The sequence below is a fragment of the Dryas octopetala genome, chromosome 7 (assembly GCF_963921425.1).
Source record: "Dryas octopetala chromosome 7, drDryOcto1.1, whole genome shotgun sequence".
In the NCBI taxonomy this organism is placed as follows: Eukaryota; Viridiplantae; Streptophyta; class Magnoliopsida; order Rosales; family Rosaceae; genus Dryas; species Dryas octopetala.
The window spans coordinates 21,483,298-21,500,352 of NC_141372.1; the positions used below are offsets into that span (position 1 = coordinate 21,483,298).

The following is a 17,055-nucleotide window of genomic DNA, read 5'->3' on the forward strand; positions in this document are numbered from 1 at the left end:
TTACTATTTCCCAAAAATTGTGACAAATAAAATTTTGCATTGTTTTTTGTTTTCATTCCATTGAGCTAGAGCTATATACACAGACAACTTGTCTCAGAAAGGGGTTAACGATGGGGGCGAGGAACATATAAAACGTGAAAAATCTGCCTCCTATCCAAAAACTAAGCAAATGTTAACTAACTGTACATAAAGATATATTACACTCAACGTACACCAAATGTCATAGCCAAGTTAGATGCTACGCTGGGACCATCAGTCGCCCCTGCCTTAACTCTGCAAGTTGTGTTAGAAAAAGAAACACCATTTGCTTCCTTGGCAGAGTTATGGGTGCTTTGGGTTTTCTTGCGGTATGAGCTCACACATCTCATGCAAACAAACTTTGCAGGGATTTCATCCGAGCTATGAATCCCGGCACACCTTGTGTGCTGCCAAACACCACATGTATCACAAGCCAACATTCGCTCCCCATCATCATCCTTAGCCCCACATGTGCAATCAACAGTCCATCTTTCCATTCCTCTCTCCATTCGGAAGCGGTCAAGCCCGTGTTTTGCAGGGCATCTCCCTTTCAAAAGAATCGAGCCACTTGATCCAACCAGAAATTTTACTGTAATTGAATCCTTTATAGAGCCATATTCAAGCAATTCCTCAACTTCAAACCTCTTAAACATGGCATATACATCTTGAAAGGCTTTTGTAGCCTCACTTTTAAGGTCAGCAACAGTTGCATTCAAGGGCAAGACAATTAGTTCTGGAGGCAGGACAGAATCATCTTTAGGGTGGTCTGAAAGCTCCACATGACACCAGAGGTGTATGCCGAAGGGGCTTTCCACTGCCATTTTATCAGGCTTGCAGTCCTTCATAAATTGCTTGCAATCAAGCAGCTTAGTGGCTGCGTCAATAACGCTTTCTCTCATTGCTTGAGGTGTGTAGCTTACCATGGTATCAGGGTGGAGAATGGAATCATACAAAAATTTGAGGTCACAAAGGATTTGGTCCTCCGATGGGAAATTCAAGTCAGACCCCAACCCAGATCCATTGTTTACAATACTCAATGGCTCAAGCCTGTTACCATATTTAATGTCAGTTTACGTATAAGTTGACAAAAGCAACTGAAAACCAAACAATGGTTGCCTCTTTACCTGTATTCTAGATCAATTGAAGCAGGACTGCATCGGGCCTTAACTACCATGCCATTGGCTGCTGCCAACTTCCCTCCCAAGTGTTTAAGGCAGAAATCAAGAAGCTCCGGAGAGGAATTCTTGTACAATGCAGCCCTGAGAGCACGCCTCGACACCCACCTACCCTCACCAACAGATGCAAGTAGCAGCTTGATCATAGTTTGTTGCACATGTTCAACATCATTGGTGGTCCACGCACATAAAACATTGGAAGTGTCTTCCTTTGATTTCTTAGATGACATAGGCAAGCGGGTTCTATGGATGAGAGTCAGCATATATGTGAAAAGATCCTTGATTGTTAGGAGTTGGGTATCTGACAAGGATTGGTAAAAAGAAATAATGGACTGCAAGCGAGTGCGGGGTCTCCTTGGTTGGAATAGATAAGGTTGTAAAGGCAAGCTGGACAGGGTATCCACTGCTTTGTGGTATGAGTCTCGAGTGAGAGCATAGCTCCCAGCACGAAATTCATAGCCCCAATCCCCATACCAAGATCGGCCTTTGGTGACTGCATGCAGCAGCCGGTACTCCATCCCATGCTTCTTTGACACATCCATCACACTAACTTTCCTGTCCAAGTTCAAAACAATGTAAAGTAATTCAGTAGGGATTGAGTTTCTATCTCTCCAGTAAAACCAAATGCAATGAGAAGTTGATTTTCAGATTCACAATTAACAAAATAAATACAAAGAAAGTGAAGGACCTGACAGAGAGGGCTTTACAGAGCCTATCCCACAAGTCCATAATGTGACGGCCAGAGAGAATGGTGGAGCCTCCTTGTCTTCCATTGACAGTGAGAAGGTGGGCGAAGCCATTTGAGTGAATGACAGCATGCAGAAGATGAGTGTTATCATTGAGTTGTAGATACGCCCAGTCTTCAACATCATCCGTCTCGGAATCGGTGGTGGTTGTACTAATAACAGAGTTGCACCACTTTTTGTTGTTGTTGTTGTTGTTATGTTGTTGCTGGTGTTCTTGCTGCTGTAATGGACTGTTTTCACCCTCACAACATGTCTCCGCCCCTCTTCTTATTATGAAATGGTATCGCTTTCTGCACACCGGATGCCCACTCCAACCTAAAAGCAACACCAACATTATCCAACATTATCCAACATTTTCCAAACTCCAAATAACATCACATTACTTCTAACTTCTAACCCAAAAAAATTAAAATTAAAATCTTTTTACTATCTGTAAAAAAATAAAATAAATAAATAAATAAAAAAGAAAGAGTAAAGCAGTAGAGACTGAGGTGGGGTGAGTGGACTCACCAACAACTCGGCACTCGTCGCAGTACACGGATCGGCGGGAGCGCGTGACGTCCTCCTCGACGACGTCCAAGGGGAGGAGCGCCGGGTCGGTAGGATGGCCGACCCGGAGCGCGATCTGCCACGTCAGCAGGGACGGGAAGAGCGAGGAGGGAGGGAGCGTGACGCGCGCGTGGCGAGTGAGGAAGCGGCGCACGCTGTCACGGAAGGGCTCCGGAGAAACGGTGTCGTCTTCTTGCGATTCAGGCTGAGGCTGAGGAGGGAAGCTGAAGAGATCGGGGAGATCGGCGGTGACTCTCCTCCTGGCCCGCTTGGAAGGTCTGTCGTTCATCATCACCATGGTAGATCACTAGATCAGATCGATGCGTAGATCTGGCTTGGCTTGGCTTCTACTTGTTTGTTAAATTACAAATTCGTGTTTAAAATTCAAAATTCACACACAGTCAGTCTTAGACTTAGAGAAGGCTTTAAACTTAGATTTATAAATTCAGAATAGGCCTTCGCTTCCAATTCCTCCTTCACTGGTTTGCTCTGCGTTTTTTTTCTTCTCGCTTTTTACTTTTATTTATATAAAATAAATAAAATCCTAAACTCCTTATGTTTCGTATGGCGGTTCCTTATTTCTCTTCGCATTCTGTTTCCTTTTCTATTCCCGTTTCCCAATTTCCCACTTTCCTTTTTTTACCAAAAATAATTAATAATAATATTTTATATCTGTTTTTTCAATTTTTTTATTTATTTGTATTTTAAGTGAGAAAACCAAGGTCCTGCATCGGTCATCGCTATTCTCGGATTAATAATAATTTTTTGCAAAACCTTTATGGCCCTGCCCCCCCCCATATGGTATATACGGTTCAAATTCTTTTCTTCACATTTATGGACTTTAACATCCGAAGGCTGGTAATGCTCCACGTTCATGTGACTTTTAAAATGCTACCGGTCATCAATTTGTTTTTCAAATCTTTTTTATATTCCTAGCCTCCTAGCTTTTAATTCGTAAACCAAACATAAATGAAATCGAATTTTAGACTTATCTCAATTCTAATCATTCTTGTCACTTATTTTTAAGAAATTATTTTTACAATAACTTGTATCTTATTTTATACATATTGCTTGTATATAATGTGTCATGAAGTGTAAATTAAAAAAATAATTAAATTTTACGTTTAGTCTTTATAGTTTTAATTGTTTTAATTTTCTTCATATATTTTACAAACTATTCCAATTCAAGGATATATTAACATTTTCATTTATTAATTAGTTAAATTCGTTTGTAAATTACAAATAACTTGTAAAATGTATGATTAAAATGGCAATGGTTTATAAAGTAAATTATCAAAAGCTCAATAAATTTAATAATTTAATGAATAAAAAAGTTAACGTGTCCTTAAATTGTAAAAATTTGTAAAATATATAACCAAACTTAGAATAGTTTAAATTATAAGAATCAAAATGGAATTTGCAAACTACAAAAATGAAAAGTGAAATTTAACCTATAAAAATTTTATCAATTTGAAAACAGGGAAAGCACATGAATTTTTTTTTTTTTTTGCCCACTAGGGAAAGCACATGAATAGAAAACAATGAAACAATACAAAGACAAATGCATCCTTAAACCTTTATAATAAATTTGGACAATAATTTTGATAAATAAGGAAGATTATGATAAAATGCATAAAGAAAAAAAGGAAAATCTCTCTCTAACGCACAACTTTTCCTACCTGCAGTTCAAGTGTTCAACGCACCAATTTGTCTCTTTCAAATGCATCACGTGAATGCAAGTTGGAGTTACTAGTATTATTTAAAAATCACGTATATAAATTTTTTCAACTTCTTAATCCCCTTTAACAAGCCTTAATAACAAAATGAAGGGCAATATAGTTATTTTACGTAATCCCAAATTCCCAATCCGTCTTCTTTTAACTCTTATCATGTTGCATACTAGTTGTGTGCACTGAGCACTGAGCACTGAGTGTGCAGTGCAGGCCTTCTGTTATAAAAAAATGTAAATCTTGGGAGTAATGTGCTAATGTTTGAGAGGGACCCATCTTTAGCCAAAATAGGGGTTCCTTCTTCCTTGCAATTTGTCAGTTTGTAACTTTGTAAAAAAGAAAATAAGGGGTTTCTAATTTTCATGGATTTATTTGGAAATTTCATAAAGAGAATAAATAAATAAAGAAAAGAGAAAGGATCAAAGGACCACATATAAAGTCACCTACCAGCTTTTACTTTTACCAGATTGTGCATTGTGGTATTGGATAACATAAAGAAAGGCTGTTGGATGGTCCACTGGATTTGACTATGATAGAAAAGAAAAAATAGAGGAAAAAAACAAAGAAAACTTGTCCATTTTTATATGAAATGATGAGGCCAAAAAAAAATTATGAAATGACATGTATATGATAAATAGATTAGTAATTAGTTCATCACACAACTTGACAAGCTGGATGGCGGAAGATTAGACAAGCTGAAAGTTTGAGTGTCTGAGTTGAGTTTTAAAGTAATTTGAAATTTGGTTGAAAATGAAAACAAAATGAAAATTAGGCGGGAGATGAGGAGAGTTTCTCAACTTTCTCAAACCCAACAGAATTTTAAAGAGAGAAAAATTGAGGTCACTTTCCAAGAAACTCTTGTTGAGGGCCTTGAGGCTGTCCTTATCAAATAAACAATTAACGCTACCGACGGTCCGACACCGTGGACATTTGTTGTTTCTGGTATAGTCTAGTAGTGAGTCTACTTTCTACTGTAAGACTGTCCTCGCAAAATACTCTTTACAAATTTATTAAACTGAAATTAGAATGAGAAAGAATTGAAATAAGAATGAATTAAAGTGAGAAAAAATTAGAATCATATATTCTTATAAATCAAAAATTAACTTATAAATGTGTTTATTAACCAAGGAATAAAATTTTGGATTTCGAAGAAATTTCGATATAAATTTCGACAAAAATTATACGAAAACGACGAAAATTGTTATCAAAATACGAAAATTTTGAATGAAACTTTACCATATGTTTATTTAACATATTATCTACTAAATTGATAAAAAAAAATTGAATAAACCAAATTATATAGTAGATTTCATGTAATATAAGATGAATATAATGCGTGCTGGAGACAAATACTGTTAAATAAAATTAGTATAATGAATAAATGAAATTAGTATATTATTTATACTTTATAATCTATATACTAAACCTTATATATTTTTATAATCAATACTCTATATTGTTTAGGATATGGTATATGATATTAGAATTTAGGCCCATTAGAATATTTTTAATTATTTTTTATATAAAAATATATTAGAGTTTACTAGTTTAGGGTTTAAAAAAACGGCCAAACGAAACCCCAAACCATTTTTTTTCTTTACAATTGCCCAAAGACCTCGAACCCCAATCAACCCTAAACCTTTTAATTTTTTTCTCTTTTTAAGTTTTTTTTTTCCTTTTTTTTTCCTTCTTTTTTTCCTTCTTTTTTTCCTTCTTTTTTTTTTTCCTTCTTTTTTTCCTTCTTTTTTTTTTTTCCTTTCTTTTCTTTCCTTTCTTTTCCAATTATCCTCGTGTCTCTGTTTTTTTTCTTCTTCTTTCTACTGTGCTTCTCTCTCTCTCTGTGCATCTCCATCACCAACCCACCCTCTTCTCTTTCTCCCTCATCTCCCCCCTGTCTCCCCTCTGCCGCCCCCTGCCGCCACCCCCTCTTTCTCCCAAAACCCAGCCTTCTCTCCAAAAACCCAGCCTTCCAAAACCCAAAACCAGTCTTCTTTTTCTCCTTCTATCTCACCCACCGAAAATTTCGCCGAACTTTCGAGGATTTTGGCAAAATTTCAATAATTTCAACGAAATTATCACGAAAATTTAACAAATATGAGTTTCGATTTCGACGTCCCAGAAAATCGAAATTTAACACCTTGTTACTAACTAATAAGAATCGAAATCATGATAAATTTGATTACTAAAATATCGTTGTATATAATAAATTATATTAAGTTTTACAGAGTAAAGGCTCTTCCAAACTTAATTGCATTCTAATAATGGCAAACCTCATAGGTGTTTAAAAAATTCCCTTGTTGTTGGAATAATCTGTTATTCATTTTAATTTTTAGGATTTAATATTCTACTTGATAAAATATGAACATTTGAATCTCTTTGGATAAATTTCATGGGTGCAAAGTCTCCTATTTACGTAAAAGATCTAATCGATTGTTTTGTTTTTAAAAGGCCTAAAAAGGCTTTCAAATAGTTAAAAACACTTTTAATAGCATTTTGTGTGAGATCCCAAATTTTGTATTATTGGGACTACAACGAGATGAAGGCTAGAACCCTTGAAATGGTCGAGCATCAGGAAATAGGAAGCTTCTTAACGAACATAGGAAGGTTCCAGAGGTCTGCTGAATAAACTAATGTCAGAGGTCCATGTGAGTGCGAATCCCTTGGCTGGCACCATATCGGTGCCCTCTCACCCCCAAGGCTTTTTTCATGTCTTTTTTTGTAGGTGCTATAGGTAAACAACAAGGTAGTGAAATTGTTGAGAAAGTCAAAGCTTTCCATCTATATTTGGCACTCAATCATCGTTCATTATGGAGCAAGAGTAACGTTGTTGATTGTTTTCCTTCTTTGTATATTGCTCTATCAATTTGCAAAGATCGTAGTAGTTGATTACATAGACTTGTGATTATATATAGCTGTATTATTGTACAATCAAATTATCAATTCAAGGAAATTATTCTCCTTTCCAAATTTTACATGGTATTAGAGTCCCTCTTGGGTTCCTAAACTTCTTTTTCTCGTTCTTTTCTTCTTCTCTGAAGAAATTTTTTTTCTAGCTATAGGGGGAGATTTGAAAGAAAGCTCCAATAATATTGCTGGCTCTTTTTCGAGTGATCCTACTAGCCCTTTTTTCATTCACCATTCCGACCATCCAGAAATGGTGCTTGTTTCAAAGCCCTTCGTTGGCGACAATTATGGCACTTTGTGCCGTTCTATGACAAATGCATTGAGTGCGAAGAACAAGTTAAGGTTCATCGATAGGAGCGTGACGCAACAGTCTGTGGTGAAGAAACCCACAAAATTTGCTCTTTGGCAGAGGTGCAATGACATGATCCTTTCTTGGCTCCTTAATGCCATTGCTACAGATCTTGCCACTTATGTCGTCTATTCAGAGACAGCCAAGGATGTGTGGGATGACCTTCGAGAATGTTTTTTTTTAGCAAAACCTTTCACGCCTTTTTGAGATCTAGCATGACATTGCACGCCTCGCCCAAAACCAGCAGTATGTTGCCATCTATTTCACAAAGTTGAAGAGTTTGTGGGACAAGATGGATTCTCACAAATCCACGGAGCCATGTTCATGTGGGGCGATGAAATCTCATAATGAACAACTTGAAACTACAAAGGTGATGCATATGCTAATAGGATTAGATGAATCATATGGTGCCATTCAGGGACAGATCCTTCTCATGTCGCCACTGCCTAGTGTTCGGAAAGTTTATGGTATGGTGACTCAAGAGGAAAAGCAACGCGGAGTTGCAGCCCAAACCCTCATTGAGCCAGCAGCCATGATAGTGCAAGGTGGCTCTTGCGACGGATACAATGGTTCTTCAAATTTTCACAAGTCATTCAATCAACCGGTTATGTTCAATCCAAAGCAGACTATTCCCTGGCCTTTTTACCAAACGACAAGGAAAGTCATTTACTGTCCTCCTTATCTATGTTGATGATATCTTGATTACTAGGAATGATATGTCAGCTATTAATAGCCTCAAGACTTTTTTTGAATACCAAATTCCGCATTAAAGACCTTGGTAGCTTGAAATATTTTCTGGGTATAGAGGTGGCATGCTCCAAAAAATGTATTTTCATTTCACAAAGAAAGTACTCATTGGACATTCTTAATGATGTGGGATTTCTAGGATCTCGGCCAGCAAGTTTCCCTATGAAGCAAAACTTTAAATTGCTTCCTGATGAAGGCGGTATACTTAATGATTTAGCCAAATATAGAAGATTGGTGGGTTGCCTAATTTACCTCACCATCACTCGGCCAGACATTACAAGAGTACACCAGGTCAATGTATTATGTTTTCTTCTTAGAATACTTTAAAATTAAAGGCGTATTGCGATTCGGATTGGGCAGGTTGCCCCACCACTCCACGATCCACAACCGGCTATTTTGTCTTCCTCGAAAATTGCCTTATTTTGTGGAAAAGCAAAAGGCAAAAGACAATTTCATTATCCTCCGTAGAAGCGGAGTATAGAGCTATGGCAGCATCATGATATGAGCTCACATAGTTGCAAAGTCTTTTTCGGGATTTACAAGTGAAGGATATGGGGCCAGCAACCTTGTTCTGTGATAATCAAGCGGCACTTCCAATCGCAGCAAACCCAGTCTTTCACGAACGAACAAGGCATATAGAAATTGATTGCAACTTTGTTCAGGACAAAATTCTGGAAGGAAAGGTTACTACTGGATTTGTTCCATCTTCGGCGCAATTAGCTGACATCTTTACCAAGGCTTTGGGAAAGGAACGTTTTCTTTCTTTGTTAGGCAAGTTAGCTGTTCAAGACATTCACTCACCAACTTGAGGGGGAGTGTTGAGAAAGTCAAAGCTTTTCATCTATATTTGGCATTCAATCATCGTTCATTATGGAGCAAGAATAGCCTTGTTGATTGTTTTCCTTCTTTGTATATTGTTGTATCAATTAGCAAGATCGTAAGAGTTGATTACATAGACTTGTGATTATATATAGCTGTATTATTGTACAATCAACTTATCAATTCAAGAAAATTATTCTCCTTTCCAAATTTTACAGAAATCGCGTTACAACACATAACATGCTGCTAGACGTCAATCTTGACTTATGGAGACCCAAGGTCTGATAGACAAGATTATTTAGGAATGTCTCCCTAACCTACTGCCAGATTTAATTAAAACCTAAAATGTCACAAGCCAATAGGTGTTGGGTTGTATTAGAAATGGGCATGATTAGAATTATTGAGCCATAGTTTAATTAATTAAATGATTATTTAATTATTAAATACCAAGTCAAATGTTTGAATTTTAACTCCGATTCACGCACTATTCGAGTCTACGAGCTCGTAGAGTTGAGCTCTATCGATCGAAAAAAAATTAAAATAAAAAACAAAATATTTATTTTTGGTCAAAATAAGGTCAAACTTTAGAAGAATTTATAAATTAAAACATTTTTCTAAACAAATAATTTTGTAAAATTCCCAATAAGATTTTAAATAGAAATAAATAATAGGAAATCAATAAAAAATTTGCACAGTCTCAAATAAAATTTGAAAATTTTCGAGGTTTTACAAATTTTTCGTTATTAAAAATTGAAATTACCAATTATCTGAAGTACTATTATCTATTATATATATACAATCCCCTTTTACTCTGGGATCCTTCATTTATGATCCTTCATTTAAGGATAAATAAGAGATCTCTTGCAAGGCTCATTTTACATTATAATTTGACGATCGAAATCATCTATTTTTGAAGTCTGAATTTAATGATCAATCTTGTAAAAAATTAGAAAAATCGGAAACCATTTAACCGTTTGATAAAAGTGTCATCATTTAAAATGTTTATAAAAAACATTATGTCATCAATTTATTTTATCAAAATTAGATATATTAATATTTTTTTATTTGTCTAATTTTTTATATAGCAAATTACATTTAAATCAATAAAACATTTCAATATTACATAATAGTTAATGTAAATTTTCTTTTCTCATAAAGGTCAATGACTTTTGAAATTATATCTCAATTTAGTCACTAAGCCCAACTACTTGATGATATCATGTATTTTGGTGTATTGAAAAATACCAATTTTCCCATTCATTTTTTTTATTACTTATGGGCATAAAATTACGATGTTGCCGTTGATTTAGTTTAGGGTATAAAAATGAGATTTAGAGTATAGAAATGGAGTGCAGGTTATATAAATGAGGTTTAGAGTTTAGAATTATGGTTCTGGAGCTTATGGCTTAGGATTTAAGTCTCGGGTTTTGGGCAGACGTTTTGCTGTGTAGCAGTCAAACACAAGCCTAATACAAATCTAAATCTGAATAGTAATGTATGTATATTAATCTATTATAATTTATCTTTTTTCATTTTGGTCAATAATGACTAAAATGAAATTATGAAAAAATGCATTGATTAATATGTAATTGTGAAAATTTTTATTGATTTATTTATAATTGACTTTTTTATATAGATGATCTTTAATTAAAGGAGCCTATATATATACATATATATATATATGAATAAAGATATATTTGGAAAACTAAATAATTTTTATTTCCTATTCCATACAAACCAAACATGGAAATGAAAATAAAAAAGATATTTTCTGGTTACTTTCTCAGCATTACCAAACATAAGAATGAAAATCTTGTATTTCATTCCCCATAAAAAATGCATATGAATTGATTTCCAAAAACTCCATCTGGCGAATCAAATGAGTTATAATTACTCAATTAGGGGTTTGCTATTCTCCCTATATCATCAAGTTGTTTGAATATATTGGGCCAAAAAAATATGTAGGCATATGTCCTCTAAGAGCATGTGCATTGGTTAGGTATAAGCAATAGCTAAAGCTAAAATTTAGCTAAAAGTCACAAAAATCCTCTACATTGGTTAGCATTTAGTTAAGCTAAAATTGCAATAGCTAAGTTTAGCAAAAAATTTAGCTATTGCAAGCTCAAAAGCCAAGAAAAGGCTGGACCTTATTGTGCACATGAGCTGTCAACAGGAGAGAGAAAACGATGTGGTGGCGCACGCTGATTGGAGGAATGTACTTCCTGCGGCTAGGTCCCATCTGTCGGCATGTGATTTGCTTTTCACTTTGGATAGTTTGAAATTGTGACAGTTGCGCATGTGAACAAGCTGGCTGGGCCCATTTGTTTTTTGTTTTGTTAGAACATGTACAATGGCATGACTAAATGCAATGCTATATGCTAAATATAGCAAAATTGATAAAAAAAAAACTCACTACAATGGCATATCTAAATTTAGCAATTGCTATTGAGGAACTCAGGAAAAAAGTGGACCTATCATCTGAAAAGTATGTGTAAAGAAAGAATAAAAAAAACGAAGTGAAAGAAAGTGATTTGTTGAAAAAGTGCTGGGTCCCACGGAGAGAGAGAGAAAGGAAATGATATTTATGTGAGTGGAAAAGGTTGAAGCAAAAAGTATGAAGATGGGCAGCTATCATAGGTTGATTGACCATGTCTTCAAATGTTACAATTCCTAAATTTGACTTTGACAATAAAAATAATAAAATATTAATTTATGTATTAAAATAATAATATTTAAATATATTTAATATTGAGCTCATATTAAAGATCTCATTAAAATATTTACTATAATATAATTATTAAAATAATTTAATATATAAAATTAAAATTTATAAGGATATATATAAATATATTAAAAATATAAACATACTAACATATATAGCTATACCTTTTGTGCTATTGGAGCAAAAAACACAAAAGCTATTGCTAAATGCTAAAAGTCATGCTAAATATAGCATATAGCAAAAAGCCATTGTACATGCTCTTAAATGTATCTGGCCATTAGCCAATCAGTGTGGCATTTGAACATAATATATATTAAAATAAGAGTAAATTATCCGTAAGTATCTCAATTATACACGGACTTTCAATTTAGTACCCGAACTTTGAAAACTTGACAAAAAGTACCTCAATTTTCATTTTGTGTCAAAATAGTACCTCCGTTAGTTTTTCTGTCAAATAAACCGTTATCTGCTGATGTGGCAGAGGCATTTTCATCTTTTTCCCACATTTAAAAGATAATAATATTTAAAAGAGTAAATTACAATTTAGTACCTTAATTATACATTGACTTTCAATTTACTACCCCAACTTTGAAAACCTGACAAAAAAGTACCTCAACTTTCATTTGAGTCAAAATAGTACCTCTGTTAGTTTTTCTGTCAAATGAACCGTTATCTGTTGACGTGGCAGAAGTACTTTCGTCTTTTTCTCAACATTTAAAAGATAATAATATTTTAAAAAACTTTTTAATAAACAAATTTCTTAAAAAAATTAAAATAAAAAAATTTCTTAAAATAAAAACCTTTTCCCCTCCCCGTTCCCCAGCCTTGTCCTATGCAACATCACCCCTCAGCCCCAGCCCTGTCCTCTTCCTGTCCCCTCCCCTACCCAGCCAGACCTCACCCCAGCCCCTCTTCTTGCCCGACCCACACTCTCCCCCCACCCCAGTCCCGTCGTACCCCCTCCCCCTAACCCCAACCCTGTCGCACCCCCTTCCTCAGCCAGCCCCTCTCCTTGCCCGACCCACCCTCTCCCTCCCACCCCAGCCCCCACCCATCCCCTCCCCTCCCCACCCCACCCCTACCCATCCTCCTACCTCTCCCTGTCTAACCCACCCTTTCCCCTACCCCTCTCCCCCACCCAGCCAGCCCCCACCCCAGCCCTTCTCCCTGCCCGACCCACACTCTCCCCCCACCCCAGTCCCGTCGCACCCCCTCCCCTAGCCCCAACCTTGTCGCACCCCATTCCCTCAGCCAGCCCCCAGCCAGCCCCTCTCCTTGCCCGACCCACCATTTCCCTCCCACCCCAGCCCACCACCCAGCCCTCCCCCACCCATCCCATCCCATCCCCACCCACCCCTACCCATCCTCTCACCTTTCCCTACCCACCCCACTCCACTCCACCCCAGCCCCCACCCATCCCCTCCGCCCCTACCCATCCTCCCACCTCTCCCTGCCCGACCCACCCTCTCCCCCCACCCTACTCCCGTCGCACCCCTCCCCCCAACCCCCAGCCCTGTCGCACCCCCCACCCAGCCCCTCCCCGATACCCTCATACAACCCCTCCCAGACCCACCCCAACCCCAACTTAGCCCCCTCACCCCCCTTACCCAACCCCGACTCTCCCTACCCATCCCCTAAGTTTTAATTTTTTAAGAATTTTTTTTATTCAAAAGTTTTAAAAAATATTATTATCTTTTAAATTTGAGAAAAAGATGAAAATACCCATGCCACGTCAATAGATAATGGTTCATTTGACAGAAAAACTAACAGAGGTACTATTTTGACACAAAATGAAAGTTAAGGTACTTTTTTGTCAGGTTTTCAAAGTTGGAGTACTAAATTGAAAGTGAGTGTATAGTTAAGGTACTAAATTGTAATTTGCTCTTTTAAAAATATTATTATCTTTTAAATGTGAGGAAAAAGGCGAAAATACCCCTGCCAAGTCAGCATATAACAATTTATTTGACAGAAAAATTAACGGAGGTACTATTTTGACACAAAATGAAAGTTGGGGTACTAAGTTAAAAATCAGTGTATAGTTGAGGTACTTACGAATAATTTGCTCTTAAAATAATAATATGTATTTCTTTTAAATATGTATTAAAATAAATAATATTTAAATATATTTAATATTATACTCATATTAAAGATCTCAATAAAATAATTACAATGGTATAATTATTAAACTATATTAATTTATACATTTTAATTTATAAGAGTATACATGAATATACTTTCTAAATTAAATAAATAAGTTTTAGCTATAGCATTTACTAATGTACAAGTTTGTGGCTAAAACCAATACACATGCTAAACCTCTAACAAGTTAGCATACAATTTGCAAGATATAGTCCTCAAATTTATTTCATTATAAAAATAGTCACTAAAATGCTAAGAAACATGACAAGAGAAACGAGGTACACAAAATCTTCCAAAAATTAATAAAGTTAGCAAGGGTTTTTAATTTGTAACTCTCTCACTCTCTCTCTCTCTCTCTCTCTAGAATCATAGATGGTAGATCTCCTTCCATAATTGATAATAATTCCATACACCTATATTCATATGTATATGAAGATCATCCATCCATATAAATGAATGCATGCATGCCGCATGTATAGAATGGAGAGTAGTAGATAGATGGATAGATTGGTATGAAATTCATAATGATGGACGTCAAAGTTCAATGTTCCAAACAGCTCCACTTGCTTCCCCACACGAGTTGTGCACGTCTTTCATCCTCTCCACAGAATCACATATTCCACTGCACTTCCAATCGAATGACGCCACGCATACATTCCCCCCTTCTGCTCTCCTTTCGCAATCTGTTACCCAACAACACAACCACACACAAATTCAAATTCAATTACCATCACATGTGAATTTAAGTTAACATCTCACAAATTTTAAGTTCACAATTTCTTTTTTTAGAGGAATTCAGTACTTGATTTTATTTTGAGAAATTTTGTTGCGTGTCACAGTGGGATGCTGATATATGTATTCAATCATTAATACTTAATTTATATCCTAAATGATAAATCTTAAATTCTACCATATTGTGTTAATAATTGTTTAGTGTTATAATTTGGATGAATGCATGACACATGACACATTACTATCATATACAATAATTTTAAAATTATAAATATAATCCATGCAACGTAGTCAATCATACCTGGAGGGGTCCCACAACACATGGAGCGCTCGTCTACGTGTTCAACTTCAAGCCCAATGAACCATGAGCCCAAGGATACATCCTCATTGGCATACCTGTGCAATATGGGCCTGCCAATACCCAATCTGTTAGTGTTAGCAGCCCAAACCAAAAGGAGAGAAAAAGGAAGTAAGAAATGTCAGTGAAGTTGAGTGATGGGCTCACAAATTGGTGGAGATGTAGGCGGCCAGGTCCCTAGAGATGGCATAGATTTGGCCAGTGGCATGCCTGAAATACTTGTTTCCTTCTTCACCAAATTTCCAATACTCTGGCTCATGATATTTCGCCCCTCTGCATATAACAAATTAGTACTAATCTCTGTTTACAATAAATAAAAATGTGACATGTATATGTATCTCACTTTTGAAATAGAACTGGGCCTGACTTCATGCAACCAATATAAATCCTGGGTTTGGAGCGGTGCCTTGCAAGTGTGCTCACTAGCGTACCTGCACTAAACAATTAATATATCTTGACATGAATTAATTGTTGAGTAATTAAAGTAATGGTAGCTTAGTGAATGAATTAATTACCGAGATTAACATGGACATCATCGTCCACCTTGACATAAAATTCAGCATCCCAAATGGAGATGGCTGTGGAGAAGTACAAGCGGGTCTTGGTGGAGAGCTGGTGGTAGCCCTCGACGTGGTTGAGTCTAAGGAAGTCCTTGTGCTCCGCCTCTTCCGCCTCGACTGCTCTATCAAGTAATCCGCCTGGGGTGGGGCTTTGTCCTATCACAAACCGGATAACAATCCCTTTCTCCTTCTCCAACTTGTTTAGCTTTGCTCCTGCATCCATGCATGCATGTCAGAATACATACATATTCACACAAAACTTAACTTATCGATATTCTAGATTCACAGTCTAACAACATAAACATAAACTGTATGTACCTCTGGGCATCCAGGTTTCTCGAACTGTTTTTCGACGTTTCTTGCTGCTAAAAGCTGTGTTGATTCCAATGACAACGAAAGCCTTTTGTCTAGTACTGCTGGGATTATTGGATGCTGATCTTTCTAAATTATTAAGTTGTCCACCTGATCTCTGGCTTCCTCGTGCCGCTGCTAATTCCATTTCCAGTGTCGAAATTGTTTTATCCAATGATCTGCACGTTTTAATATATGGCCGGTCAACATTAATTACATTAAAGACGCAATTAACCCAAGAAAACAGGAATTAAACAAATGTATATAGTTGTAGTTTACTGGATAGCTTGATGGGTTTTTGTCACTTCCCCCATAATATCATCATCTCCAGATTTTCCTTCAACCAATTTCTGATTCAAAAAGGAAAACAACAAGAAAAATGTTACAAATTGATATCATACGTACTATTAGCTAGTCACATATATATATGACTAAAAACCCACATTAAGTAATTAATTAGTTCGCTCATAAATTAAAACAAGGTGCGCGCACCGATATATATAATTGATCATATATATGATCAATTGATTTTGAATTCCATACGTGTTACATGTGAAATGTTTGATATATGTATATTGAGGTAGGTATATAGCTAGATAATTGATCATATATATGATCAATTGATTTTGAATTCCATACGTGTTACATGTGAAATGTTTGATATATGTATATTGAGGTAGGTATATAGCTAGATAATTACCCGCTTGTGATCGCAATCTTGTGTGACTGCAGCCTCTACGTTGTTAATGTGGTTGGAAATGATGGGAAATTGATGACCATCTTTGTTTGTAGAAGGTGGTAATTGAGTAGTCCATGTACGGCTTGTACTACTGAAGAGTGACCCTGCAAGAAAACTTGCAATGCAAAGCACAAACATGGCTTTTCCTGACACCTGCTTTGCCCTCATGATCGATGATCCAAGATGATTCAAATTTCAAGCTCCCGCAATTCCCACGACCAATCGATCAGCTTCTTAATTAATTTCCTGATGATCATGTATATATTTATATATATAGCACCAAATTAATATATGTTCTTGCATAGCACCACGTAGCAGCTCTAGCTAGCACTAGCTGGGAGCTAGGTGGCTAGCTACATTAATTAATCCAAGTATATATATTTAGATGATCGAACCAGCTACAAGACAAGATTAATT

The 17,055-nt window shown here is 36.2% G+C and overlaps 3 protein-coding genes across 3 annotated transcripts; 1 reads left to right on the forward strand and 2 right to left on the reverse strand.

The window, feature by feature from the left end:
- Nucleotides 1-202: 202 nt before the first annotated feature.
- LOC147280531 (RING/FYVE/PHD zinc finger superfamily protein) lies at nt 203-3,107 on the reverse strand. The gene is made up of 4 exons (XM_086251161.1): nt 2,450-3,107; nt 1,882-2,254; nt 1,143-1,748; nt 203-1,065 (listed from the first exon to the last, which is right to left on the reverse strand). The coding sequence occupies exons 1-4, from the start codon at nt 2,784-2,786 to the stop codon at nt 204-206; spliced, it is 2,178 nt and encodes a 725-aa protein (XP_086107287.1). The 5' UTR covers nt 2,787-3,107; the 3' UTR covers nt 203.
- A 3,372-nt stretch (nt 3,108-6,479) lies between these two features.
- LOC147280532 (uncharacterized) lies at nt 6,480-8,162 on the forward strand. The gene is given in 3 exon segments (XM_086252225.1): nt 6,480-6,495; nt 7,272-7,654; nt 7,656-8,162. Coding segments are annotated over 3 exon segments (906 nt in total).
- A 6,270-nt stretch (nt 8,163-14,432) lies between these two features.
- LOC147280533 (Galactosyltransferase family protein) lies at nt 14,433-16,806 on the reverse strand. The gene is made up of 8 exons (XM_086249749.1): nt 16,600-16,806; nt 16,179-16,249; nt 15,867-16,078; nt 15,504-15,761; nt 15,332-15,419; nt 15,136-15,261; nt 14,932-15,041; nt 14,433-14,581 (listed from the first exon to the last, which is right to left on the reverse strand). The coding sequence occupies exons 1-8, from the start codon at nt 16,804-16,806 to the stop codon at nt 14,433-14,435; spliced, it is 1,221 nt and encodes a 406-aa protein (XP_086105875.1).
- Between the last annotated feature and the right edge of the window lie 249 nt (nt 16,807-17,055).

Bases quoted from the DNA above. Each gene is read 5' to 3' on its own strand.
- LOC147280531 (XM_086251161.1), bottom strand. From the start codon at position 2,786: ATGGTGATGATGAACGACAGACCTTCCAAGCGGGCCAGGAGGAGAGTC. The intron at 2,255-2,449 runs GTGAGTCCACTC...TGTTGCTTTTAG, and splicing joins CGACGAGTGCCGAGTTGTTG to GTTGGAGTGGGCATCCGGTG. The intron at 1,066-1,142 runs GTAAAGAGGCAA...ATATGGTAACAG, and splicing joins TCAATTGATCTAGAATACAG to GCTTGAGCCATTGAGTATTG.
- LOC147280533 (XM_086249749.1), bottom strand. From the start codon at position 16,806: ATGAGGGCAAAGCAGGTGTCAGGAAAAGCCATGTTTGTGCTTTGCATT. The intron at 15,042-15,135 runs GTGAGCCCATCA...GGGTATTGGCAG, and splicing joins GCCTACATCTCCACCAATTT to GCCCATATTGCACAGGTATG. The intron at 14,582-14,931 runs GTATGATTGACT...GTTGGGTAACAG, and splicing joins GTGTTGTGGGACCCCTCCAG to ATTGCGAAAGGAGAGCAGAA.